A 26,493-nucleotide genomic window follows, 5' to 3' on the forward strand; every position below is an offset into this window, starting at 1 on the left:
GAAGGGAACTTGTCCCGGGATTCTTCTCCTTTGGACCTGTGTGGCCACAGAGGCGTACCTAGCTCTTGAATTGGTTCCACAAGTTGTCAATATTCAAAGCTAATCACTGATTGGTTTAGCCACAGCCTTTTTTCAATCAATGCAAAACCAGCACAGGCATGTACTTGAAGAAAACATGGCATGGGTCAAACCAAGCAAAAGATTTTCTGGTAGAAGTAAACTCAAAAGAATGTTTGAATATGTATAATCTTCTTGAATATGTATTTAAACAATACAATGAAAATGTACATAAGAAGGCTTGTTACAGATAACCGTGTGCCTCTGGCAGTAGGCAAGCACTCAGCACACTGTTTGCGGTCTCCTTTATCCCTTATTAAACATGTACAAATATTAAGGAGTGAGCCTTGTTTCTCACACAGTTTAATCAAAATGCTGAGTTTTGGGCACAATAAGAAGGAAAGGGTCTTGTGCCTGCTGGGCACTGGGTGAGGGAATGAGGAGCCCTGTGGGATGCAGTGAAGAGGAAGAAGGGACCACTGAGGGAAATCGATGGCCCCCAGTGCTGCCAGTGTGCCCCAGCGTCCCAACATATTCTCGAAAGTGTCATGGGAGTCCTGCTGTGCCTCCTGGGGTCTCAGCAGCACCACTTTGTTCATTTTAGATCCTAAGGTGGGGCAGGGCTGGGGAACACCCGTGGGGCTCTGAGACTGACACCAGTTGTGATGACCTGGGTGGGGTGACACTTGTGGGTGATGTGTCCCTGTCCCCCCTGCCCACTCGGTGCCCATGACATGGGGGTCCAGCACTGCCCCCTCCTCTGAGGGGGTCCTGTGGTGTAAGGGGGGGTCTGAGGGGTGTCTGGGGAGGAGGAAAGGGGAGTCCTGGCTGGAGTCCCCCACTCACATGTCCTGGGGCTTCCTGGCGGCTGCAAGGGAAAGGAGAGGGGTTGACTGTGGGGACCTTGAGACCCCTGAACCGTTTTGGGACCTCAGCAGCTCCAACCACCCATGGGACCCCCAGATCCCCACTGGAGATGTGATTCCCACCAGAACCCTGATTCCCCCTGGCCACCACAAGCACCCCTGAGCCCTCCAGAACTTCTGCACCACCACAATGCCCTCAACCCCTCCCAATGTCCCCACTCAAGTCCCCAGAACCCCACGCCCAGCAGGGAGGGGCACCCCCCCAAACTTCCTCAGGACCCCAGAAAGCTCCCCTCACATCCCTGAATGGCCCTCCAAGAGCTCCCAAAATCTTCCAGGAGTTCCCTGTGCCACCCCAATGTTTCTCAAAGCCCACCCAGGGATGGACCTGGAGCCCAACCAAGACCCTCCAAATTCCTCCCGAATTCCCGAGACCCCCAGCCAAGGTCACTGTGGGCTCAGTTTCCCCCAGCTCAGGGGCCCTGGGTGCTGCCCCAGCTCTGCCTCCACTCTGGGGGCTTCCTCTAACTCCAGGACCACCATCCCTGTCCCCACTGTCACCCACCCCGGCGGTGCCAGCAGTGACAGCCCCCAATGACAGCCAGGAGAAGGACCAGGAACAGGAGGGTCCTGGCGACATTCACAGCCACTGCAGGGGACAGAGGGGGACACATCTGAGTCACCCTGAACCCTGGGGGTCCTGGACATGCTGGTGACCCCGTGTGACCCCCACCTGTGACCCAGGGTGAGCCAGAGGTCACCTCCAGGGCCAGCTCAGCGCTGAGTGCCCGGAACACGCGGTGCCCGTCCTGTCCCAGCTGGTTGGTGGCCACGCACTGGTAGGTACCTGAATGTCCCTCATCGACGTCCCCAAGCTCCAGGACAGGACCCTGGGCCATCTCCGGTCCATTGTGCAGCCAGGTGAAGGTGACAGGGGCTGAGCCCACCTGCACTGAGCAGCGCAGGGTAACGAGGTCACCTGTGTGCACCTGGTGTGACAGGGGACCGGGGTTGATGGTGGCATTGGCCACGGGCACTGTGGGGATAGAGACAGGGCTGAGACTGGGGGAAGGGGCCCCGGAGTGGGGTTGGGCTACAGGGAAGGGATGGGGAATATATGGGAGGGTGTGGGTGAAGGACACCCCAAACCAGAGAGTTCTGCTCTTACAGGACTGTGTCCTGTGGTGGTGGTGGCCATTGCTTAAAGTGGGGTACCATGGCTGGGCTGAGGGTGGCATGGCTTGGATGGGGGATACTGTGACAGGACAGTGACATTCAGTGTGGGAGTCTTGGCCATGCTGTGCCCATCGGTGACCCAGCACCGGTACTGGCCTCTGTCATTGTCCCCCAACGTGGTGCAGGTTGAGGTGGGGGCAAGTGCCCAGCAGTGTCCCCAAGTTCCCCTGGTGGCAGGTGAAGGGCAGGGGACCTGTCTTGTGGCCACTGCGCAGCTCAGCACCAGATGGTCCCCCAGTGCCACCTGTCCCCCAGTGGGGTGCACCCACAGGGACAGCCCTAAAAGAGGGACAACTGCAGGTGGGGAGGGACACCAGGGGACAGTGAGGGACTGGTTGGGGGAATGGGGAGAGGCAGGGGGACCCCAATGAGGAAGAGGTGGTGTAGAGCTGATGGGGTGGCCTGGAAAGGAACCCAAGGCAACGATGAGGGTTCAGGGAGGGGACACAGGAACATATGGAGACCCAGACACAGGGACGGGTGGTTCTGGGCAGTAATTGGGTCTGCAGGCAGGGCTGGGGACCTCAAGGAGGCTGTGGGGGCTCCCCGTGCCCATCCCCACACTCACTGTGCACTGTGACGCCGAGCGAGGCGCTGCTCTTCTGCACGCTGCACGGACCCCCCCTTGGATTGCAACTGGCAGCTGTAATTCCCCGAGTGGGAGACCCCCACGGCGGGCACCAGGAGCTGTGGGGACACCTGCGGGCCCCCCACCAACTGCCCATCCCAGTAGAAGTGGTGCAGGAGGCGGGTTTGGGGCCGCAAGGGGCTGGGGGTGCTGAGGCAGCTGAGATTGAGGAGAGACCCCTCAAAGGGATTGGGGCAACCCTCCAGCACTGGCACCATGAAGAGCTCTGGGAAGGAGAGAGGAGGGGGATTTGTGACCCTGAGTCCCTGTGGAGTGGCTGTGGGGAGGTCAGGGTGGCGGCTGTGGGGTGCTCACCGTGCACTGTCACTTTCACGGGCATCGACTGCACCCACGGTGACAGCTCAGAGTCAACCCGCCCACTGCACTGGTAGTGGCCGCTGTGGTGCAGCTGCAGTGGGGACAGGGACAGCTTGGTCCCATAGAGAATTCTCATCTCTTTGTCCCCATGGTAGAATCGCACCGAAGTGACCGGCATGTCCCATGTGTACTGGCAGCGCAGTGTCACCGTGTCTCCCTCCAGCAGCGGCCGCGCTGGCAACTGCAGCACCAATGGGCCTGTGGGAACGAGGGTCCTGTCACACTGAGGAGGTAACATTTTCATGGGGACGACCCCATTCAGTCAGACCCAGAGCACCAGGGGTCCCCAGTTCCACAAACATGGTTCCCTCACACTGGGATGCTCTGGGATGTCCCCGTGTGCAGGGGAAGGGCTCTGGTCACACCAGGGGGTGACCCATGGAGCAGACCCTACACATAGCCCTCTGAGTCCAGCAGGTGCCAGGCTCAGGACAGCAAAACCCCCCTCACCATCTGAGACGCTCACGGGGGGGCTGAGCCCAGTGCCAGGTTTGGCACATGTGTAGGTGCCACTCTTCGTGACAAGGACGTGGTCTGGTCTCTCCTGCCCCCAGTGCTGCCCATCCTTGTACCAGGTGGTGTCACCGGCGGTCCCCGAGCCCTGGCAGGTCAGTGTCACCTGGTCCCACAGCACGGCTGGCCTCCAGGAGGGTTCCACCAGGAGCTGGGTGGTCTGGGCACCTGTGGGTGACCGGGGACACCAGCCTGCCAGGGCCAGTGTGGGGCTGGGGACAGAGGGGTGGGGACATGGCATCCACCGAGGACTCACCAGTGAGGCCGAGGGTCTGGGCTGGAAAGGAGAATGAACAGGGCTGGTGGTTGGGCAATGGCAAAGGGGCACAGGGTGTGGGGCGGTCCTTGAACTGTCCCCAGAGAGATGCTGGAGTGGCACAGATGTCTCGGGGATGGAGGCACTGTGGCCACCCGATGCTCAGGCAGGACATGAGGACATTCTGGACACCCCAGGCATGGGAACTCCGTGCTGGCACAGGTCACCCTCACCAGTCCCATAGCTTCTATCTGCATGGTGCTTGTCCCCTTGTCCCTGTATCTCCATCCCTGTCACCCTGACCATGTCCCCTCAGCCACCCCACAACCCAGGCCACCTCATGCACTGACTGCTGGCCTTGGGGAAGGACCCCACAGCCCCCCTGTGCCCCCTCCCCACCGGTCTCTCCCTCACCAGGGCCCATCCCTGGGGTGTCAGACCCGTGCCCGGGGCACTCACCCCACAGGAGCAGTGTCACCTTCCCGGTCATCCCCGTGTCCCCAGCCATGTGGACTGGCTGTCCACTGCCTGTCAGGGGTGACTGTCCCCTGGGTGTGAGTTCTTCAGACAGAGGGGAAGGAAGCAGGGTCAGGCCTCGCCCCACATGGTGGTGGATTTTGTTGGGGGCAGGGTGGCCACAAGCTGGGGACAGGCTGTGGGCAGGGTGGGGACAAGGCTGGGGACAAGGCTGGGTGGCACACAGTGGGACATGGGGTTCTCAGGACTGGGGGACTCAGGGGGTTTGGGGAGCCAGGGATGGGTGTCCAGGGCAATGGGGGGTCCCAGTGGTTGGGTCCATGGGAAATGAGGGGCCTGAGGAGGGGGAGTCACTTGGGATGGGGGTGCCATGGGACTGGGGGTTCCAGAGCTGGGGGATTCAGGGATGGGAGTCCCAGGGGAATGTGGGCTGCAGGGATTTGGGGTCATGGGATGCATGTGCCAGGGATGGGCTGTGGGAGCAGTGGGGTGTTCTGGGTGAATCAAGGTCCTGGGGGAAGGAGGATTTCAGGGGATGGAATGAATGGGAGAGGGTTCCTTGGAAATAGGGTCCTGGGCCATGTGAATACTGGGATGGGGGTCAGAGGGAGAGGTGGCATAAAGAATGGGGATTCCATGCTTGGGGTCCCAGAGGAATGGGGGTCCAAGGGGTGGGCATAGGCTGGGTGTCCCCATGGGTCACATCTCCTTCTCTGTGTGCCAGGACTCAGGTGCCACCACCAGATATAAGGATGGGCAGCACTGGAGGCAGGAAGGACCCAATCACTTCACTCTCACTGAGAGTGGTGCCCACACGTGTGACAGACCTGCCACTGGGCACAGCCCCCTGTGAGAGTCTTAAATGTTGAGGGGGGTTTGGGTGTCCCCATCCTGGCACCTGCTAGACCCCAAGGGCTCTGGGTGGGCTCCGCTCCATGGGTCACCCCCTGGTGTGACCAGAGCCCTTTCCCTGCACCCAGGGACATCCCAGAGCATCCCAGTGCAGGGGGACCCTGTTTGTGGAACCTGGGACCCCTGGTGTGCTGTGTGTGACCCAGTGTGGGGGTGCCAGTGGTGTCAGGACACCCCAGGCCATAGCACAGCAATGTTTCCACGGACATGTGAGGGCTGGGAGGGGCTGGAGCGATGGCAGCAACACCTGGTGAGAGGGGACAGGGATCAGGAATAGGACTGGGAAAGGTATTGTGCCCTGATTCCCTCAGCCCTAAGGTCCGGCCCTGTGGACCTCTGGGGGAAATCTGGGCTAGAACAAAGATAAAAGACAAAAGGTGCTCTTATTGCTCGTAGGAAACGGTCCCACAGGTTTAATGTAGAACTCACATGACAAAATCCAGGAGGAAAAAGAGGGCAGGACCCCTCATCCGAGGAGTTTTAAGCCCTAAAGAGGAGGGGAGGGAAGGGGGTCTGTTGACCGGTGGGCGCAGTCCCAGGAGGAGGGGTGATACACGGCGTATCAAGTGATGGAGAGGTGCAAAGATACATGGGAAGGTATAATCAAAGAACACCCAGTGCAAAACAAACTAACTTTTTTGTGCAACACAACAGTACTGGAGATACGGAACAGGGTCCAAGAACGGCGCCAGGCATGGGAATATGGGAACGAGACAGGGAATATGGAAACAGTGACTGAAGAGAGAATATGAGATGCTCAGAATGTTGCAGGGAAACTCATTCAGGGCTGTGAGCTCTGCAGCTGGGCCTCCCCTGGGCTGCTGCAGCCCAGGGTCCAAAGGCTGGAGCTGCAGCCCTGCTCCTGTCTCAAGAGCAGGAGGCTCCTGCAGGCTCATGTCCCCTCCATGTCCCCAGCATGATGGAGGGCTCTGAGGCACAGCAGGTGCTGGCAGGAGGGGCTGCTCTGGCCAGCGGGGGCCTGTGAGAAATGCCCAAAGCCTTGTGCTCTGTGCAGCTGCCAAGGACAGCAGCAGGGATGGAGGGTTTGTGTGCCACAGGCAGCCCGAGCTGTGGAGCCCTGAGGGCCCCGTGTGAGAGGTGGCCCTTGGGGATGGCACTGGGAATGGGACCGGGAATGCAGGACAGGGACCAGATATGGGGAACAGGAAAGGGGCCAGGGAATATGGGAAAAAGACTGGGAATGGGAATACGGGAGAGGGAGCTGCAATGGGACCTGGAATTAGGAACATGGAAGTGGGACAAGGAATATGGAAACAGCAATCAGACAGAGAATATGGGATGGGGAATAGGAAGATAGGAACGGGATGGAAAACTGGAATATGGCAATGGGACTGGGAATATGGGAATAGAACAGAGAATATAGCAATGGAAATGCAGGCCTGGCAACAGGACGAGGAATATGAGAATGGGAACAGAACAGGGAATATGGGACTGGGAATATGGGAATGGCAACCAGACAGAGAATACAGAACAGGGACAGGGAATGAGACCAGGAATGGGGTCTGGATTGGGATGGGACCGGAAATAGGGTGACACGGGAATGGGCGTGGGACAAGGGGGTGACAGCAGGAAGAGAGGGGGATCCTGGACAGGGGACAATGGGAACCAGGATGGGGGGGAGATGGGGACAGTTCCAGGGCAGGGAGTCTTTGAGCAGCTGCCTCAGAACCTCCACTGAGGTCTCTCTCAGAGCTGCTTGGCCTGGTGTGCCCACAGCCCTGAGCAACCCCCAAGTCCCTGCCAGGAACCCTCAACTCCCTCACACCCAGCATCCCCCACATCCCCTGGAAGATCCCCTCATGTTCCCCATCCTTATCTTAGTTCAACACCTTTATTTTTACCTCAGTTTGGGGAGTTTTGAAAGGACAAAGAGAAATGAAAAGGAAATCCAGGCCACAGGGAGTCAGGAAGATGTGGAGCCCTCACCCAGGTGTCTCTCAAACACAGATCACTGGCACCACGGATCACCAGGGCTCTGCCCACCGGGAGCCACTGGGGATCATCCAGCACGGATCCTCCCATGGGGATGGAGCTGGAGCAGCGCATGAAGCTCTTCCTGCACTTGGGCCACTTGCAGGGCTGTTGTTAGTGCTGGCTCTGTTGCTGTTGGGTCAAGTTAGAGCTGTCTGAGAAGCTCTTCCCACACTGTGGAAACTCGTAGGGCCTCTCCCTGGTGTGGTTCCTCAGGTGTTTGATCAGGCTGGGCCTCCGGCTGAAGCTCTTCCCACACTCCCCACACTCGTAGGGCCTCTCCCCGGTGTGGATGCGGCGGTGGGTGACGAGGGTGCAGTTGTGCTTGAATCCCACCCCGCAGTCGGGGCAGCGGAAGGGCCTCTCATCCGTGTGAACCCGCTGGTGTGTGAGGAGATTGGAGCTGCTTGAAAACCTCTTCCTGCACTGATCACACTCGTAGGGCCTCTCCTCGGTGTGGCTCCTTTGGTGTTTGGTCAGGTGGGAGCTCGTCCCGAAGCTCTTCCCACAGTCCCCACACTCGTAGCGCCGTTCCCCCGTGTGGCTCCTCTGGTGGACAATCAGCTGGCAGCTCCGGCTGAAGCTCCTTCCACACCCCCCACACCCGTAGGGCCGTTCCCCAGCGTGGATTCCCCAGTGGCTGATCAGGGAGGATCTCTGGCTGAAGCTTTTCTCACACACCCCACACTCGTAGGGCCTCTCCCCGGTGTGGCTCCTTTGGTGTTTGATCAGGTGGGAGCTTATCCTGAAGCACTTCCCACACTCCCCACACTCGTAGGGCCGTTCCCCCATGTGGATTCTCCAGTGGTGGATCAGGTCGGAGCTCTGGCTGAAGCTCTTCTCACATTTTGAGCACTTGTAGGGTTTCTCAGCATTGTGAAGCTGCTCAGGGATCTCCAGCTCTGAGCTCTGGCCACATCTCCGGATCCCTCTCCCATTCAGGGTGGGTCTTTCCTCCTCGGATTGCTGTGATCTGCGTTTGCAGCCCCTCCTCGTGTGTGATCTCTGGGGCTTTTCCTCCCCATTGGATTCCTGTGCCGTGGAGCTGATAGAATCAGCCTCTTCCAAGGATTTCTCCCCCCTGGTCTCCGACCTCAGCTCAGTGTCTGGGAGAGGAAGGACAAGGAGAGGATGGGATTTGAATCTGTCCCACAGGGAAGGGGAAGGAGTTCCCCCCAGTGGATCCCCAGCAGGACGGTGATGACAGTGCGGTTGTCCTGCAGCCAGGGGACATGCTGGGCTGGGACATGGAGCAGGAGAGAGGGGGAAAGGGGCACTGACTTCCTCCTCACCTGCCTGGGGCTCCCGGGCCATCTTCCTCGCAGCCTCCTCCTCCTCCATCGGGCCAAGGTTTAGGAATGGGAAATCCTGGTTTGGAAGGGAAAACAAGCGCTGAGCACGTTGAGTTTGATGATCCCTCTGCACAAGTGCAGCTGCAGAAGTCAGCGCCCCTTTCAGCCTCGGGGGGCCCGGACCTCGCTCATCTCCAGGCTCCAACACCTCTCCAGGCTGCCGGGGGTCCCCTGGCTCCAGGATCGCCGCTCTGTGCTCTCCCTGCTCCGGGGCTCCCGTGTTCCCCCCCGGGGATCTCCTAACCCAATATCTTCCCTCTGTCCCCTCTATCGCCACGTGGGATCCCCCAAGATCACTCCAGGGGCATATCAGGCTCAGCTTTGAGGTCCTGCAAGATCTAAGCATCCTCTGCCGCGCAAAAAAAAACCCCTCCCGGAGACCTTCCCCAGATGGATTTGGGGCGAGCTCCCCCTCCCCGCTCACCTGCGGGTTCCGAATGGGGAGAACTTCGTCGTGCTGCTCCTTTTCCGCCTCCTCCTGCTCTGTCCCTCCTGTTCCTGCTCCTCTTCTTCCTGCCGCTCTTGCCTTTCCTTTTCCTCTTCCTCTCCCCCTCCTCTTCCTCCCGCTCCTCCTCCGCTCCCAGCCCGGCCCGGGCGGTGCCCACACCCAAAAGCAGCCACGCTCGGCCCTGGGCGGGTTCCAAAGCGGCCCGGCCCCGGCAGCGATCCCGAGAGCACCGAGAAGGAACTGGGAGCGCTTCTCCTCCCAGTATCGCTCTTACTGGGAGCACTGGGAGGGAACTGGGAGGACACAGCGCCCCGCCGCGGCTGCAGCCAGCGAGGGGCGGGGCCAAATCAAAATGGGCGTGGTTATGCAAATACACGAGCGATCGCGCGCTGTGATTGGTGGGAGGGAGCAGCGCGGGGAACTGGGGGGCAGAGCGATGGCAGCGGCGTCCAATGAGAGGGGACCGGGACCGGGGACAGGGACAGGGACCGGGACCGGGGACAGGGACCGGGACCGGGGACTGGGAATTTTACTGGAGATACAGAACAGGGACCGCGAATGGGACCAGGGATGGGAATATGGGAATGGGACAGGGAATACGGGAACAGCAACCGGAGAGAGAATACGGAATGAGGATTAGGAAGGTGGGATCAGAAACGAGAATACAGGAACAGGACTGGGAGCTGCTAAATCGGAATGAGACAGGGAATGTAGAAATGAAAATGGCATTGGGAATGCGGGAATGGGAACAGGGCAGGGACTATGGGACTGGGAATATGGAAACAGCATCTAGAGAGAGAATACAGAACAGGGACAGGGAATGAGACTGGGAATGGGATCCAGACTGGGATGGGAGCAGGATGGGACCGGGAGTAGGGTGACATGGGAATGGGCGTGGGACAAGGGGGTGACAGCAGGAAGAGAGGAGGATCCTGGACAGGGGACACTGGGAACCGGGATGGGGGGGAGATGGGGACAGTTCCAGGGCAGGGGGTCCTTGAGCAGCTGCCTCAGAACCTCCACCATGGTCTCTCGGGCAGCTGAAGTAGCTTGGCCTGGTGTGCCCACAGCCCTGAGCAACCCCCAAGTCCCTGCCAGGAACCCTCAACTCCCTCACACCCAGCATCCCCCACATCCCCTGGAAAATCCACCCATGTCCCCATGCATGTCTTAGTTCAGTGTCTTTATTTTTACCTCGATTTTGGGTGTTTCGAAAGGACAAAGAGGAATGAAAAGGAAATCCAGGCCACAGGGAGCCAGGAAGATGTGGAGCCCTCACCCAGGTGTTTCCCAAACACAGATCACTGGCACCACGGATCACCAGGGCTCTGCCCACCGGGAGTCACTGGGGATCATCCAGCACAGATCCTCCCATAGGGATGGAGCTGGAGCAGCGCACGAAGCTCTTCCCCCCCTCGTGGCACCTGCAGGGCTTTGTTGGTGTTGGGTCAAGTGAGAGCTGTGAGAGAAGCTCCCCGTGTCCCCCACCCCTGCCTGGGGACCCTCATTACTGTCCGGGTCCCCCCATTCCTGTGGCAGCTTCCCCATCCATTCCCAGGTCCCCCAGCCCTACGTGGGCACCCTCATCTTTTCTGTAAACATTTTCTATGTCCTCCCATCACTGCTTGAGTCCTCCTATCCCTCACTGGGTCACTTCACCCATCCCTGAGTCAACCCCACCCCTCTCTGATCTCCCCCCACGGTCCCCAGGTCCCACCATCCCCTCCCTGGGTCCCCACACCCTCCCTGGCATCCCCCCCGTTCTCTCCAGGTGTCCCCTCCCTGAACCCCCCCATCCTTCCTGGAGGTTCCTTGCCCCTCCAGCTCTATGCCCCCCCCTTCCTCACTGGGGTCTCCCTGCTCCTCTCTGACATCCCCTCCGTCCCTCACTGACCCCTGGTTTCCCCCACGCCCTTCATGGGTCCCGCTCTCAGGGGTGTCTGTGTGGCAGTGGGGGGCAGGGGTGACAGGTGGCAGTGGGGGACCGCCTGGTGCTGAGGTGTGTGGTGGCTGTGGGGACAGGTCACCTGTCCTTCACCTGGCACCGGGGGGACTCAGGGCCACCACTGGGCACCCTGTCTGAAGCTGCGACACACTGGGGACAATGACAGCAGCCACTATCACTGCCGGGTCAGCAAACAAGGACAGTGTGGCTGAGAGTGTCTCGCTGAATGTCACTGTCCTGGGTGACCAGGAGCCCAGAACTGGGGGCGACCCCCACCCACAGCATCCTCCAAGACATCCTCATCACCCAACTTCTCTCCCTTTTGCTGGGTGCCAGCCCCTCCCCCCATCCTCAGGAGACAGGGGTCCCAGGGAGCTGTAGGAAGCCCCTCAGATTTCGGGGAGCGATAGAGCAGCACCCACAGCCTCAGAATTGTGACCTCGGCGGATGGTCCTGTAGGGATGTTCACGGTTCTTTCAGGGGTCCTGAGGGCATTTTGGGGGAGTCTCCCTCCCTGCTGGGCTTTGTGTTCTTGAGGCTGAGTTGTTTGGGGGTACTGGGGAGGCTCATGAATTCTGGGGGGCTTCAGGGATGCTTGAGGTTCCTGAGGGGAATTGAGGGTCTCGTGGGTGTTCAGGGATCCTTAGAAGGGTTAGAGGCCTGTGGACTCCACGGTCACTGCTCCCCTCTTTCCTCTGCAACCACAAGGAAGCTCTAGAAAAGGTGAGTGGTGGTCTCCAGCTGTGGCCCCTCTTTTACTCCCACCCCAAATCTCTCCATCCTCTCCCATACATCCCCTTTATCCCCACAGCCCCCCCCCCCCCCCCCCCCCGAGCCCCCGGCCCCCCCAGAGGAGGGGGATGTGCCCTGTTCCCAGGGCAGGGATGGGGCAGAGCCCTGTCTATTCCCTGTGCCCTGGGTAGGTGAGGAGTTTCACAGTGCTGTGGTTGTTGGCATCCAGAGGGTTCTCCTGTGTTGTGGATGCTGGGAGAAGTGTCTGGGGTTTGTTCCTTGTCGGGAGCTTTCCCTGGAAATTGTTCTTTTTGTGACCCTTTGGATTCTGAATCTTGTTTCTGTTGGTTTTTGTTCTCTCATTGCTGTGTCAGGATATTGCTCCTCTCTCAGGCCTTTGGAATTTTTGCCTTCTGTGCCTCCACTGAGAGTGGGAGTGGCAGCTGCCCCTGGTTTTAGTGTGCTGAAGTCAAGATTTTTCCTCTTGTTTTCTTTCTCTCCAGGAGTTTCCTCCAATTTGTTGCTAAGAGAGAATAAGGACCATCCCTAAGAGAGACTAAAGAAGTGGCCAAGGATGGGGGAAGGGCTTCAGCTGGTTGGAGCTTCTCAGCCCATGGGTTTTTTCTCTTGGGAAGGGCAGAGACAGGGCAAGATTTTGGCTTGGGTGTGAGGGGCTGGGCTCAGCTCCCAGCTCTCTCTCCATCTGGGGATCAGAAGGAACAGTCAAACTACTTCCCACAGGGAGAATTCACTGCCACTGCCAAAACCCAGCCCTGTACTGCTTCTTCTTTACTGTGGGTGAGCCTTTGCTCAGAAGAGCAGCTGTCAAACTCTGACCTTATTAACATCTGCTTTGACTGGAAGAACCCTCACCAACTCCTCGGGCACTTCAGGGGAAAACCCACAACCCCGAGCCTGTCCTCCTCTGAGGGTGCCTCTCCTGGCTGCATTTGGGAGCCAGGCTGCTGCTGTCCAGCCCCGATGTTTTTCTGCCTTTCCTCTGGCTGGTTTTGCAACAGTGGAATCCAACACCGTGTGCCTGCTGGGACAATCCCACGGCTCTTGCTACAGCTGCAGAGTTTCTGTTACTTTTCGTTTTGTCACTCTGGAGTCTGCTCACTTCTGCCATTCCAGCTGCTGCTTTCAAGGTTCCTGCTACAGCACATTTCACTATCCAGAGGGTAACCAGGACAAATTCCCCACCGTGAGTTTGTAAAGGAAGCTGCTTTTCCACCCCTTGCGCCAGCTTCACTCGCCATTACCATGGAGAGAGAGACAGACAGACAGCCGAGCTGGTGCCACAGCGCCCCCTGCAGCCTCGGCGGAATCATTGCACCTGCTTTGCCCGGCTGGGAGCCACCAGCGCCCCTGCTGGCTGTGTCCGGAACTGCACCGAATGGGAAGCACCTGCAGCCATTCTCGTGTTTCTGGTTCTGTTTGTCACTGTCATTGTTGTTGTTTGTTTGCCTTGTTATCCACATATATATATGTTATTACCAACTCAGATCCCTAGTGGGAAGGAGTTCTAAAAGTTTTATTGAGAACAATAAAAAAAATCACAAAGTAAAAGGCTCATCCGCAAAATGGTGGCTTTGCCCTTTAGACCCCTGGTGCTGCATCAGCTTGATGCATATTCATTTTGGTTTTACACAGTCTCGGGCCCTGTCACCCTCCTCGGCACCAATTCAGTTTTGTCACTGTGGTTCTCAGGGCCATGACTGGATGAAGTTCTGCTCCTTTTAAGGTCCTGTCCCAAAGGCTTGGCCAGCAACAATCCATCCAATGTAAATCCACAAAACCCACACTGCAACACACAAAAACACCCCCTCAAAAACCAAGCTTGCAACCAGACCACCACAAGAACATCAACCACTCCACAGCACACATCACTATCCCAACACTAACACCATCACAATATTTATTCAACAATATGATCAATAATGTAATATCAATTCGTACAATACCCTGGGAAAGTTAACGTTCCTTAACTTGTTTCTCCCAACATATACTAGTACAGAACTCTTATTCCTCTTCCCATATCTTTGGGGGTTGAAAGGAACCAATTTGATTTTCATTTATGTCTCAACGTACACTATACATGAGGCAAAAAAATACTCTGGGGGCTGTACATGTGCAGGGAATCCTGAGGAACCCAGCGAGGCTTCATGTAACAGCCGACCAGAGGAGAGAAAGCTTCCATGAGCGGGCTGTCAGTGACACACCCCTCTTCCCCCTCACTGGCTTGTAGGACAGATGCCTGGATGCCCAGGAAAAATACCTGGGAAAAATGCCCAGGAAAATATGCCCAGAGAATCAGGCTGTGGGAGGAGCCATAGTACATAAGAGCTCTTCAATGTGACACAACAGGAGACTCTTCGCTTTTGGTTTCTTGGAGGGATCAGGGGCTTGCTCAGAGGATCAGCTTGGCCCTCCTTCCCCCCCTCGCCTTTTCCTCCCTGTGGTCCATCTTCCCTGTCCACACCCGTTCTTCCCAGCTTCACTGCTTCTGAGAGGCAGCTCGTTCCTGTGATGATCTGGTGCTCCACCACTTCCCCAATGGAGCAGAGGCTGCCTGGGTGCACCCGCCACCTCTGATCTGTTGGCCACGTTGCCCGCAGCAACGAGCCTGCTGCACCACAAGCACCAGCCCACAGCAGACAAGGCTGCAGCACCAGCCAACGGCATCCAGCCTGCAGCCATCACTCATCAATGCCAGAGACACGCAGCTCCTGCCACTTGGAAATCCCACCCAGCCGCTCACAAAAGCCACAAGGGCTCACCACACACACACTCCATCTGCCAAGTGATGGCAACAGAGCACACGGGGTTCTTGGAGTAACACTGTCCCTGTCTTCTGTTCTTCTCTCTGTCTCTCCTTTTCCCTCTCTACTCTCTCTTCCAATCCCCCTTCAGAAAGGACACTTAGCCTCCTTTATCAATAAACAGTTCATAGATATAATATTGCCACATTTGTGCTCCATTTTAATCCAAAAAATCAATCAGAAAGAATCCTTCCTGACTGCCCCTTTTACAGTGAGATGGGACAGGGGAAGTGGGAGGAGGAATGGGGAAAGGGGAATCCCTGGGTGTGCTGTTAGCACTGTGGGGAGAGAATGGGGAAGTTACTGAGGGTACTTGGAGTACTCAGATGGGAGTTGAGGAACCCCTGCAGGTACTGGGAAAGGGGATGGGGGAGCCTCTGTGGGTACTGGGAGAGGAAATGGGGAGCACTGGGTGCCCTGTGTAGCCTCCCCCTGACTCATGACCACTACACTTGGAAGGATGGGCAACCACAGGAGCCATGGAGGGAGCACCCCCCAGTGTCACCCTTCAGTGGTTCCCGGTCCCCAGAGTGTCACAGCTGTTGTTGTAGATTGTTGTAGAGGTCACTGGGTTCCCATGGTTGCCCATGTGGCCCCTGCAGCTGCATGTAGGTCGCCTGAGGATCCTCCCCGAGGGATGCCAGAGGCTCTGGGAAGGCCCTGTGGGAATAAGGGGGTGTGTGGAAGAGGGGATGTGAGGTTCTGGGGGGTTGGGTAAAAGGTGTATCATGGCTGGAGCTTGAACTCACCTTTCCTGGTGCTTCCTGGCATCTGCAAAGGAAAACTGGAGGGGTGACTTTGGAGTCCCAGGGGCCACCATCCACCCACGGAAATCTTGAACCACCACCAGATTCTCAATTCCCCCCAGGCCCCACCCCCGTATCCCTGATGCCCCCCAGAAACCCTGAACCATCCCACTTCTTCCAACACCCTGAGCCCCCAGAACCCAGAGCCTGGCAGGGAGGGGGAACTTCTGAATTCCCCAAAAAAACCCTGATAGGACCCCAAACATCTGTGCACAACCATGCAACACCTCCCCAGATACCCCAGAGCCCTGAGGAAAGGTTCTAAGCACTCAGCACTGCCCAAGTCAGGGGCTGTGCTTGCCCTGCCATGGCCACTGTATTCTGGGGCCTTCCCATCACTCTCCAGGACCCCCATCCCCCATTGTTACCTACCCATGTGGTGCCACCAGCAAAAGGCCACAATGATACCAATCAGCAGGACCAGGAACAACAGGGACCCAAGGACCCCTGCAGCCACTGCAGGAAATAGAGGGAGACACACTGGGGTAACCAGAGTTACCCCAGAGGTTCTGCAGTCCAAGTGACCTCGTGAGTTCCCCTCCTTTGCCCTGTTCCATTTGTGTCACTGCCATGGACAGAGCAGGGTTGAACCCAGAGGTCTCAGGCCCACATAGGAACCCTGTGTGAGCCCACCTGTGCATCCATGTCCCCACAATGTCACCTCCAGGGCCAGTTTGGGGCTGAGTGCCCAGAACATGCGGTGGCTGTCCAGCTGGTTGGTGGCCACGCTCTGGTTGGTGCCTGAATGTCCCACATCGACATCCCCAAGCTCCAGGACAGGACCCCGGGCCACCTCCTGACCATTGTGTAGCCAGATGAAGGTGACAGGGGCTGAGCCCACCTGCACAGAGCAGTGCAGGGTCATGGGGTCACCTACACACACCTGGTGTGACAGGGGACCGGGGGTGATGGTGGCATTGGCCACGGGCACTGTGGGGACAGAGACAGGGCTGAGGCTGGGAGGAGGGGCTGGCAGCCAGTGTGGGGGCAGGAGAATGGGGGGAGGGAGTCTGCGCCTGGTGGCACTTGGAGACAGAAGGAGTCTTTCACCCAGGACTGTGACTTATGGTTGTGTTTTTCAGTCACCCATTGGGGATGCTGTGGGTGAGGGCAGCCAGAGCGTCCGGTCACTCAGGGTTGTGACCTGCAGTGACCAGGCTGTGACCTGGTGTGGAATGGGGGATGCTGGGCTTGGTGTCATCCCCACCCTGAAGGTCCCATTCACATGACATGCGGTGAGGGGGTCTGGGCCAACTGTCCCTGTTGCTGGCCCCGCACTGGTAGTGGCCGCTGTCCTTGCCCCCAGTGTGGTGCAGCTCCAGGCAGGGTCGGTGCCCAGTGGTGCATCTGAGCCCTCCCAGTGCCAGGTGAAGGACAGAAGACCTGTCTCTTTGGCCACCATTCAGCTCAGCACCAGGGAGTCCCCCAGTGTCACCTGTCCCCTGCACGGCTGGGCCCACAGGGACACCCCCGAGAGCAGAACCCCTGCAGGGGCACATGGGATGGGGGATCTGTGAGGGCTGGGAAATAATGCGAGCAGCAGGAGGGGAGTGCGAGGAGGCTGAAGGGGACCCCACTGAGGGAGAAGTGAACCCAGGGAGGGATGTGAGGTGGCTCAGAGAGGGGTAGGAGGAGCCCAGGGTGGGACTGAAGGGAAGCAGGAAGGGGTAAAAGCAAGCCAGGTAGGGAAGGGAGAGCAGAGGATGGAGCTGGAAACTTGGAAGGGGTATAGGATGCCAGGTAGGGATGTGGGGACCTGGAGAGGGGCCCGGACAAAGATGAGGGACCCAAGAGGGACATGGGAAGGTGTGGGTGACCCAGGGAAGGATGAAATGAGGGATGAGGAACCCAGGCACTGGTGGTGGAAAGCTGGGAAGATGTTGGGGTTTCCCATCCCCATTCCCACATTCACCATGTACTGTCACTGTCACTGGTGATGACATCTCCCACCACAGTGATGGCCCAAAGCTCACGCAGCCCCTGCAGCAGTAGCTGCCACTGTGGTGCAGCTGCAGGGGGGACAGGGACAGCTCGGTCCCATTGATGGGCCCCCCCAGATCCTTCTCCTCATGGTAAAATTGTACTCCAGTGACCGTGCCATCTTCCCAGCTCCGGCAGCGCAGTGTCACTGTGTCCCCCTCCACCAGCAGCAGTGCCGGGAGCTGCACCACAAGACACTCTGTGGGACAGGAAGGACCTGTCACACCTGGAGTGTCTCAAGGATCCCAAAGGCCTTGGGATGCACCAGGGATCCCCCATTGCAACAAGGGGTCTCATTGCACTGGGATGTTCTGGGATGTCCCTGTGTGCAGGGGACATCCAGCTGGTCGAGGGGTCCATCGCTTGGGACCCAGAGAGCCACAACCACACCCAGAAGATGTCTCACTAGAAACAGCTTCTTGGGGGGTCAGGGTGTCGCCAACCGCCCAGTTCCCTGGCCGGAATGGTCTGGGTGCCGCGACCTTCCCAAGTGAGTCGCTCACGGGGAGGCGGCCTCAACTCAGGCGGCACAGGCACTCCTGTAGAGTGATCAGCTCTTTTTGTGAGATCGCCGCAGCGATCAAGCCTGTCAGCTCTATCCAGGCTACAGCTGCTGATGCAGCTGTCTTCTAGGCAGGGGTGACCCAGGTGGCGCGGGAGAAATCACAGGAGCCGGGGGTCTTCTCCAGGAGCCTTCTTTATTCCTCGACGACTCTCCGAAGAAGGACCCAAAGGTCCGGAGAGCCCGGCTTTTATTCATAACTTAGGGGGTGGGGTTTGCTAAACCGACCAATAAGGATGCGGATTGAAAAGTTATTCAATAAGGGTGCGGATCGAAAAGTTAACCAATGGGGGTGCAGATTGAAAAGTCAACCAATAGGAGAAAGGATCCAAAACGGACCAATCAGGGTACAGAGTTGAGGAGAAAACACAACAACCAATCAGGGGTAAGGTAAGCGACATATCAGGAAGTAAACTTCAAACTGTACAGGGTCATACAACTTGGATAGAGAAACTCAAGGGTTAGGCTCCCTCCATGGGAGTGCCTGGAGCGTTGCTCCCTCCGCATAGTCCTTAGGAGCCTCCACAACTCCCCCTTCTTTATTTAATATAAAAACCTTTTTTGAAAACTTTTCTAAACATTTTAACCCAACTGGAAAAGTGACCAAAACTATCAAAATAACACCCAAAACCCACATAAATCCATTAAGGAAGGATGCAATCCATCCTTTCAGTCCCCAGTTCTTAAAAATATTGTCCGACCATTCCGTGGGCTTTTCCCTCTTAAGTTCCTTCACAGTATCTTGGATCACTTTGATCTTTGCCTGGATGCTTTCTCCGTGAGAAGAGAGGTTGAAACAACACAGTCCCTCAAATTCTTCACAGCCGTGTCCATGGGCTAGCAGCAGAAAATCGATCGCTGCTCGGTTCTGGAGGGTGGCCTTCCGAATTGTCTCTTCATCCTCAAGGAGGTCACTGAGCACCGCAGATGTCAAGTTTGCTTGCTTACCCATCCAGCACTCCAGGTGTGACAGCTCACCCAATGCTTTCGCTGCAGCTACCCATGGCAGAAATATTGACATGAGCACCTGCTTTTGTCGTGACCAATCAGTAATTTGGCTGTCGTAATCCTCTTGAAAAGTTTTTAAATCTCTCTTTCCCCGACCTGATTCTTGTTTCTTATTTTGCCAATCATGTAGTAGAGTAACGTTTGGGGCCAAAATGGTGAGCTTACCTAGAGTGCATGGTCCTCCTTGAAGACGAACAGGGATTCCTGCCCATACCCTATCCCCACAGATCATGAATATTCCTTTCGGCAACATTCTGGGATATCGAGTGGATCGGGAAGGTATGTTAGCAGTGTAATTACACCAATTTTTTCTTTGATAAATCTTGTTATTTGGGGACACATCTTTCCGAAAAACCGATTTAGTTTGTTCTCTTAATACCCAGTCCTTTCTGTTTTGTCTATAATAAAAATTTATACAATACATGGCTGGGGAAGACCCCAAGAGGTCCAATTCTTGGGGCTCTTCTGATGCATGCGGTAATATTCCCGTCCATTCATCCCAGGTGTCCACCGGATTTGGTGTTTTCCCCGTAAAGGGATATTCATGTGGCTGCAGGGGAACCCCTACGAGGCAGGTTGACAAAGGGTTATGAGCATTGCCCATGGACAAGCACAGGCTTTGTTGTTGAAGGGACTTGGCAAGGGTGACCCAGACATTCTCCTGCGGCTGCTTGATAATCCAGGTTTGACCCATCTTAGCCATGAAGAGCGTCTGAATCACTGAAAGCATCCATGCCGCGACCAGTCGGTGACTCATCTTGGCTCTAGGACATTTTATAAACATAAAACCGAGGTTAGCATCCATCCTTTTAAAATAATTTTAACATCTTTAAACTTATATAATTTGGGGACAAAGGGGTACAAAAGAGAGGGACAAGGGATTGGGATCAAGAACAAGGGAGCCGAAGTGTCCTGGAGAAAAACAGGTTTGGGGTACGACCTTCCGAGCCTCTCTGAGGCCTAACACAGTCTCTGGTATCCAGTTCAGCTATCAGCATCAATCCTGGCACTGTCTGTCGCAGAAATTGTCTGTGATCTGGTAAATGGTCGGTGTACAGTCTTTGGTGTCTGTGGCCTCCTTTTTCTTCTTTTCCAAGCCGCTGTTTTCTGCGGCTCCGGCGTCCCTGTGGGTGGCTCAATGACACTCGCGTTATCATCAGTACTTTCCTTTTCAAGGGGTCCCAAGTATGGTTTTATGTTTTTTGCTGGGAGCCATCTTGGGCCTGAAGGGGTCGATACACATGCATACCCTCTCCCCCAGGTAATCAGCTGATGAGGTCCCGAGATTTGATGGGACTCCGGATCCTTGATCAACACAGGCGGTTTCTCATCGAGCTTTGCTCGGGCCGAATTTGAGAAATGCCTTATCACAGGGGGATTGGGCTCTGTACTAGAACAATTTAAAAAATTAATTACATATAGAGCCTTACAGAGTCTCTCAATGGGAGATAATGTCTCTGTTCCTCCCCGCTGTTGGTGAAGGACCCTTTTAATGGTTTGATGAGTCCTTTCAACAACTGATTGACCTGTCGGAGAATATGGTATGCCTGTATCGTGTTGAATTCCCCATTCTTGAAAAAATATTTTCAATTGTTTTGACACGTAGGCAGGCCCATTGTCGGTCTTAATTTTTTGTGGCACTCCCAGCGTAGCAAATGCCAGCAAAAAATGTCTTTTCACAAAGGTAACGTTTTCTCCTGCATGGGCCGATGCAAAACCGCCCCTGAAAAGGTGTCTACAGAGACATGTACATATTTTAGTCGTCCAAAGGACGGGATATGAGTCACATCAGTCTGCCACAATTCATTACTGTTCAGCCCTCTAGGATTAACTCCTCTTTCAAGGAAAGGTAGTTGGTAGGACTGACATTGTGGACACGACCCCACGATGGCCTTGGCTTGCTCTCGCGATAGATGAAACATTTTTACTAGAGCATGTACATTTTGGTGATAAAATTGGTGCGAAAGCTTTGCCTGCTGGAAAATGTCTGGTAAATTGGGGGTCTGTGCTACCATAGCTAAGGCATCTGCTCTTCTATTCCCTTCCACGATGGCTCCGGGGAGGTCAGTGTGTGATCTAACATGCATGATATGGAATGGTTGCTTTCTGTGGGAGACAAGAAAAATCAATTTAGAAAGCAAGGAATATAAGGTTTTGTTAGACACCTCCTTCAAGAAAGCATGCTCTGCTCTCATAACTACTCCTGCTACGTAGGCCGAATCAGTAACCAAATTAAGAGGTTGATCTTTGAACTTTTCAAAAGCTCTGACAACGGCTACAAGTTCTGCAATTTGTGGGGATCCTTCCACCACCCTGACATCAGACTCCCACTGCTGAGTCCTCGGATCTTTCCAAGTCATAACTGACTTATGGGAAGATCCTGAGCCGTCAGTAAAGACTGTCACAGCTTGGAGGGGGAATTTACTTTGGACAAATTTTGGGACCAGATGAAAATTTGTCTTAAACAATTTATGTCCCGGATAATGAATTGAAATGCTACCAGAATAGTTATCGAGAGAGAACTGGAGGCTATCATTTCTTTGGAGCAGAAACTCCAGCTCCTCAGCATTTGCCAATGGGACATATATGCATGCAAAATCACACCCTGTAAGAGAGCATATGCGCAATCTACCTTTGCGGATAACCGCAGCTATGGCTTCCTGGGGAGTAGTCACTGTTTTCTGGGGTTGGGAATGGAGGAAAATCCATTCCAGAATCAATAAAGGGTCCTTCAATTCAGGATCCCATTGAAAAAGCAGTCCGTAAAAATGTGGGGTATTACCTAGAACAGCCAAGGAAAAGGGTAGGCTCGGCTCATACCTGTGTGCTTGCCGAGCAGACAGGGCTTCTTGCACTCTGGTGACTGCATCTCGTGCCTCCGGCGTCATGTGTCTAGGTGAATTGAGTGCGCTGTCTCCTCTAAGTAGATTGAATAGCGGGGCTAATTCCTCGGAGGAGATTCCCGAGAGAGGTCTTACCCAGTTGATGGATCCACAAAGTTTCTGCACTTCGTTGAGGGTCCTGGGGTTTGTGTTGATGACAACTTGTTGTGGTGTCACTGTCCTCTCCCGCACTCGGAGACCCAAGTAGTTCCATGGGCTGGTGAGCTGGATCTTTTCCGGTTGGATTTCGAAGCCTGCTTCCTCGATAGCGTTCCTAGTGGCTCTAAGAACAACGTCTAAGTCTGCTTGGTCTTTAGCACACAAAAGGACATCATCCATGTAATGCAGGATAACACTGTCAGGAAATTTTTCTCTTATTGGTGATAATATTGAAGCAACATACCACTGGCATATGGATGGGCTGTTTTTCATCCCTTGAGGGAGAACCAGCCAATGATAGCGCTTTAGGGGTGCCTGCCGGTTTAAGGATGGAACAGAAAACGCAAATCGGGGAGCATCCGCTGGATGAAGAGGAATGTTAAAAAAACAGACTTTAATATCAATGACTGCAAGTGGCCAATTTCTGGGCAACATCATGGGGGAAGGCATTCCTGGCTGCAAGGGCCCAAAGTCCTCAATCACTTCATTCACCTTTCTAAGGTCCTGTAACAACCTCCATTTGTCCTTCCCAGGTTTTTTGATTACAAAGACGGGGGTGTTCCAAGGACTATTTGAGGGAACAATGTGCCCTTTGGACAGCTGTTCCTCGACCAAGGTCTCCAATGCGCGCAATTTCTCCTCTGATAAGGGCCACTGATCAACCCAAACTGGATGATCTTGCTCCCAGTTGAGTTGGGGGATATTCAAGGCGCGCTCTTCAGTGGCCCCCACTAAAAACCCTTGGAGTTGATGGTAAGAGTAGCCCCCCATTGGGACAGGACATCTCTTCCCCACAAAGTAATCGGGGCCCTGACGACAAAAGGTCTTACTGTAGCCACTTTTCCCTCCGGGCCACTAATTACAACATTCCTTTTTGCTCGCCACAATGTTGCGATCCCTCCAATACCAGAAATAACATCCGATACTGGCTCCAGTTCCCAATTTGATGGCCATTCAGATTTCGTGATAAGAGTCACATCGGCACCAGTGTCCATCATTCCCAATCTTTTGATTCTGTCTCCTTGGGAGAATAGAGTGCATTTAATTACGGGTTTCCTTGCCCCCATCAGCTGAACCCATAGGACAGTCGGGTTCTGTGGCACAGTGTCTGGTAACTCTTTAGGCAAAAAAATCGCCTGAGCGAGGGGTACTCCTGCTGGCAAGAAATAAGGGTAATCTAAACATATAACAGAAACAAAAATTTCCTCTTCCGGATTGAAAGTCCGCACCTCTGGAATTACTGCCAACGCAGCTGGCTTACGTATAGGATTGCCTATGATTAAAATGTCAGTTGGTCCTCTCAGAGGTGCTTTGTTACCTGTTGCAATTCTATAAACACAGTCTGAATCAAATTGAACAGATACGTCGCTTACCAGCTCGCGCTGGGTTCCCACCGGTATCTCGGTGTGAACCGATTGGTCTTCATCGGTGCGGGAACTTCTGAAGCTGGTACTTTCTTTCCACCTGGAAAGTGGTCCTTGTTGTCCTCTTTTAGCAGCTGAGAGTTGCGATCCAGGGATGCCGGCTGGAAATTTTTTGTCGTCGCGCGGCGCCGATCCGCGCTCGCCCTGGCGTTTCCCGGCTTCCACCCCTTATTGTAAATAGACCGGTGGTCCTGAGCCACCTCTTTCTCAGGACAGTTCGCGATAAAGTGTCCAAATTGTCCACAATTGAAACACCTTTGATTGTCTTTAGCGGTTATAACCGCAAAGGCTCCTGACATACCCTGTGCAATGCCTTGTGCTACTGCCTGTGCAACAGTGTTCTCAGTGGAATTATGTTTTATACATGCCTCTATCATTTGGTCAATAGTTGGTTCCGGATCCAACGGTAAGGATCGAAGGATGGGCTTAGTGGCTGAATTGGCATTCATTAAGGCCATCTTTATTAACATCTCTTTTCTGGCATCAGCACTTTCAAGTTGTTTTTCTAAGGCTGCCTTTAATCTGTCTACAAATTTTGTAAACGATTCCTCTACTCCTTGTTTAATACTCGTGAAACTTTGTTCAGGCACCTTTTCATCAGGCACCAAAAGGAGAGACGCCTTTGCTGCACTGGCAATTTCTCTTAAAGCAGAATCTGGAATGTCAAATTGTTCAGTCGGTTTTAAATAATTTCCTTCCCCAGCAATTTGCTCCAGTATTAAATTTGGTTTATCAAGATCATTTTGATATGCTGCCACTAATGTAACCAATTGTTTTTTCCAAATTCTTTCCCAAAATAAATATTCCGCTGGGGTTACTAGACATCCAATTATATTTCTTATATCATGTGGTAGCAAGGTATGTGCAGCAAAAGTGGCTTCCAGTAGGTGCCTAAAATAATGAGAGCCTCGACCATGCTCCTTAGCAGCCTTGTGAAGTTCTTTTAACTCACTGAAAGGCATAGCTTGCCACATCACCTTTCGGGCTTGTCTTTTGCCCTGTCTAACCATTATTGGAAATGCTGTTATTCTGTTTGCTATATCCCAGTCTTTGTCCTTTATTGCCTCTTCCCTAGCTTTTACCCAATGGTCCTCATACTCAATGTCCGATAATGAAGAGTCACTGCTATCATCCTCCGAGGAGGATAAAGAGGGCTTGTTGCCTCGACGACCTGGTCTCTTGTTTGTACTCGCAGGGGATACCTTGCTACGAATAGCATCCGAAGCCAAGATGGCTTCCTTCCGGTTTTTCGCCGTGGAGGCGTGGGGGTGTGTTGTTGCTCAAGAGGTGGGGTCAGGGGTGTGGTCCTGGAGGTAGGCGTGGCCTGTGAGGTAGGCAGAGCAATAGGCGTGGCAGGAGGCGGGTACCCTTCAGGGGTGTGGCCATAGGCGAGGTTTGTAAGGGGGGTGTACTTAGGGGTGGAGTCAACAGGCGATGACGTCACAGCTGAGTGGCCATTTTGCGAATTAAGGGCGGGAAAACTTGGGAGTGAAGGAGGTAAAATGGCGGAACAGGCCACCTCGCTGACGCCATCTTGAATTTTAACAGAACTCGATAATTGCAAACTTGAAACGTGTGGAGGGGGTAAAACTGGGTAGGTGGGCATAGGAAGGAGGTTGCAGGGAAGGCCCAGGGCAGTGTGGCCAGCACTGTCCTGAGAAGGGTAGAGAGGGGGTTGGGGAGAGCCCGAGAGACGGTGGCTACCCGGTGCAGTGCTGCAGGACGCGCCCGCCAACCCACCCTCAGATAGGGAAGAGGAGTTAGGGACATGGGGTGAGGGAAGAGGGGTAGGGGGTTTTAACTGGGGTCCCCGAACATTCCCCTCAGTTGCCTTTATTATTAACTTAAATAACGGAAAAAACTTTGCTACAGAAATATCCCCTTCCAATTGAAGAACAGTTAACTTGGTTCCCACTGTATCCCAAAACTGATCAGACTTAACCGAAGCCAACTTGACATTAGGAAAAGATTGAAAAATCCATCGAACAAAACCCTTCAAAAGCCCCTTCCGAAACTTAAAATTCACCCCAACAAGGGTATTTTTAACTTGGATATAAAACTCCCGCTCCGATGGGGTGAGCGATGGACGGCTCAGCTTACTCCCCATCCTGTCTCCACTCCCTCCCCTACGGTATAAGGAAAAACAGAAAGAAAAAACCCAACAAACTCACTATTCTTCTTCGCCTGATGGCGTGGGTCAACAGAAAACCCCAAATCCACCAGCAAAACCACCCCCTAAATCCACCTCACAAATCCACCTGGAAATCCATGCCACAAATCCAGCTTTGTAATCCATCCCCCAAATCCACCTCGAAATCCAACCCACAAATCAACCCCCCAAATCCACCAGCAAAACCACCCCCTAAATCCACCTCACAAATCCACATAGAAATCCACCCCACGAATCCAGCTTTGTAAACCAGTCCACAAATCCCCCTCCCAAATCCACCCTCGTAATCCACCCCCCAAATCCACCCATCAAACCCACCCTCGTTATCTACCCCCAATATCCACTCCCCAAATCCACCTCGAAATCCACCCCACAAATCCACCTTTGTAATCCAGCCCTCAACTCCACCCCGGAATCTACCCCAAAGATCCACTCCCCAAATTCACCCCCCAAATCCACTTCGAAATCCAACCCCCAAATCCACCCCCCAAAGCCACCCCCAAAACCACCCCCTAAATCCAGCCCACAAATCCACCTCGAAATCCACCCCACAAATCCACCTTTGTAATTCTGTCCCCAAATCCGCATCGAAATCAACCCCACAAATCCACTCCCCACATCCACCTCCCAAATCCACCGTCGTAATCGAGATCCCAAATCCACCTCAAAATCCACCCCACAAAACCACTTTTGTAATCCAGCCCCCAAAATCACCACGAAATCTACCCCAAAGATCCACTCCCCTAATCCACCTCCCAAATCCACTCCCCAAATCCACCTCCCAAATCCACCCCACAAATCCACCCCCTAAATCCACCCCACAAATCCACCTTTGTAATCCAGTCCCCAGATCCACCTCGAATTGGACCCCACAAATCCACTCCCCAA

General features: G+C 54.7%; 2 protein-coding genes across 2 annotated transcripts; both read right to left on the bottom strand.

The window, feature by feature from the left end:
* Positions 1–903: 903 nt before the first annotated feature.
* LOC136374824 (Fc receptor-like protein 4) lies at positions 904–4,442 on the bottom strand (the record flags this gene model as incomplete). Its single annotated transcript, XM_066340214.1, is given in 9 exon segments — positions 904–925; positions 1,489–1,572; positions 1,657–1,959; positions 2,728–2,770; positions 2,772–3,013; positions 3,103–3,363; positions 3,616–3,907; positions 3,909–3,955; positions 4,394–4,442. Coding segments are annotated over 9 exon segments (1,343 nt in total), but the record flags the coding sequence as incomplete, so codon positions are not given.
* A 2,978-nt stretch (positions 4,443–7,420) lies between these two features.
* LOC136374825 (zinc finger protein 418-like) lies at positions 7,421–8,656 on the bottom strand. Its single transcript, XM_066340215.1, has 2 exons — positions 8,608–8,656; positions 7,421–8,421 (listed from the first exon to the last, which is right to left on the bottom strand). The coding sequence occupies exons 1-2, from the start codon at positions 8,654–8,656 to the stop codon at positions 7,430–7,432; spliced, it is 1,041 nt and encodes a 346-aa protein (XP_066196312.1). The 3' UTR covers positions 7,421–7,429.
* Between the last annotated feature and the right edge of the window lie 17,837 nt (positions 8,657–26,493).

The sequence above is a fragment of the Sylvia atricapilla genome, unplaced genomic scaffold, assembly GCF_009819655.1.
Source record: "Sylvia atricapilla isolate bSylAtr1 unplaced genomic scaffold, bSylAtr1.pri scaffold_144_arrow_ctg1, whole genome shotgun sequence".
In the NCBI taxonomy this organism is placed as follows: Eukaryota; Metazoa; Chordata; class Aves; order Passeriformes; family Sylviidae; genus Sylvia; species Sylvia atricapilla.

Excerpts from the sequence above, each read along its gene's own strand:
- LOC136374825 (XM_066340215.1), bottom strand. The coding sequence starts at position 8,656 with ATGGAGGAGGAGGAGGCTGCGAGGAAGATGGCCCGGGAGCCCCAGGCA. Across the intron at positions 8,422-8,607 it reads GGCCCGGGAGCCCCAGGCAG|ACACTGAGCTGAGGTCGGAG; the intron begins GTGAGGAGGAAG and ends TTCCTCTCCCAG.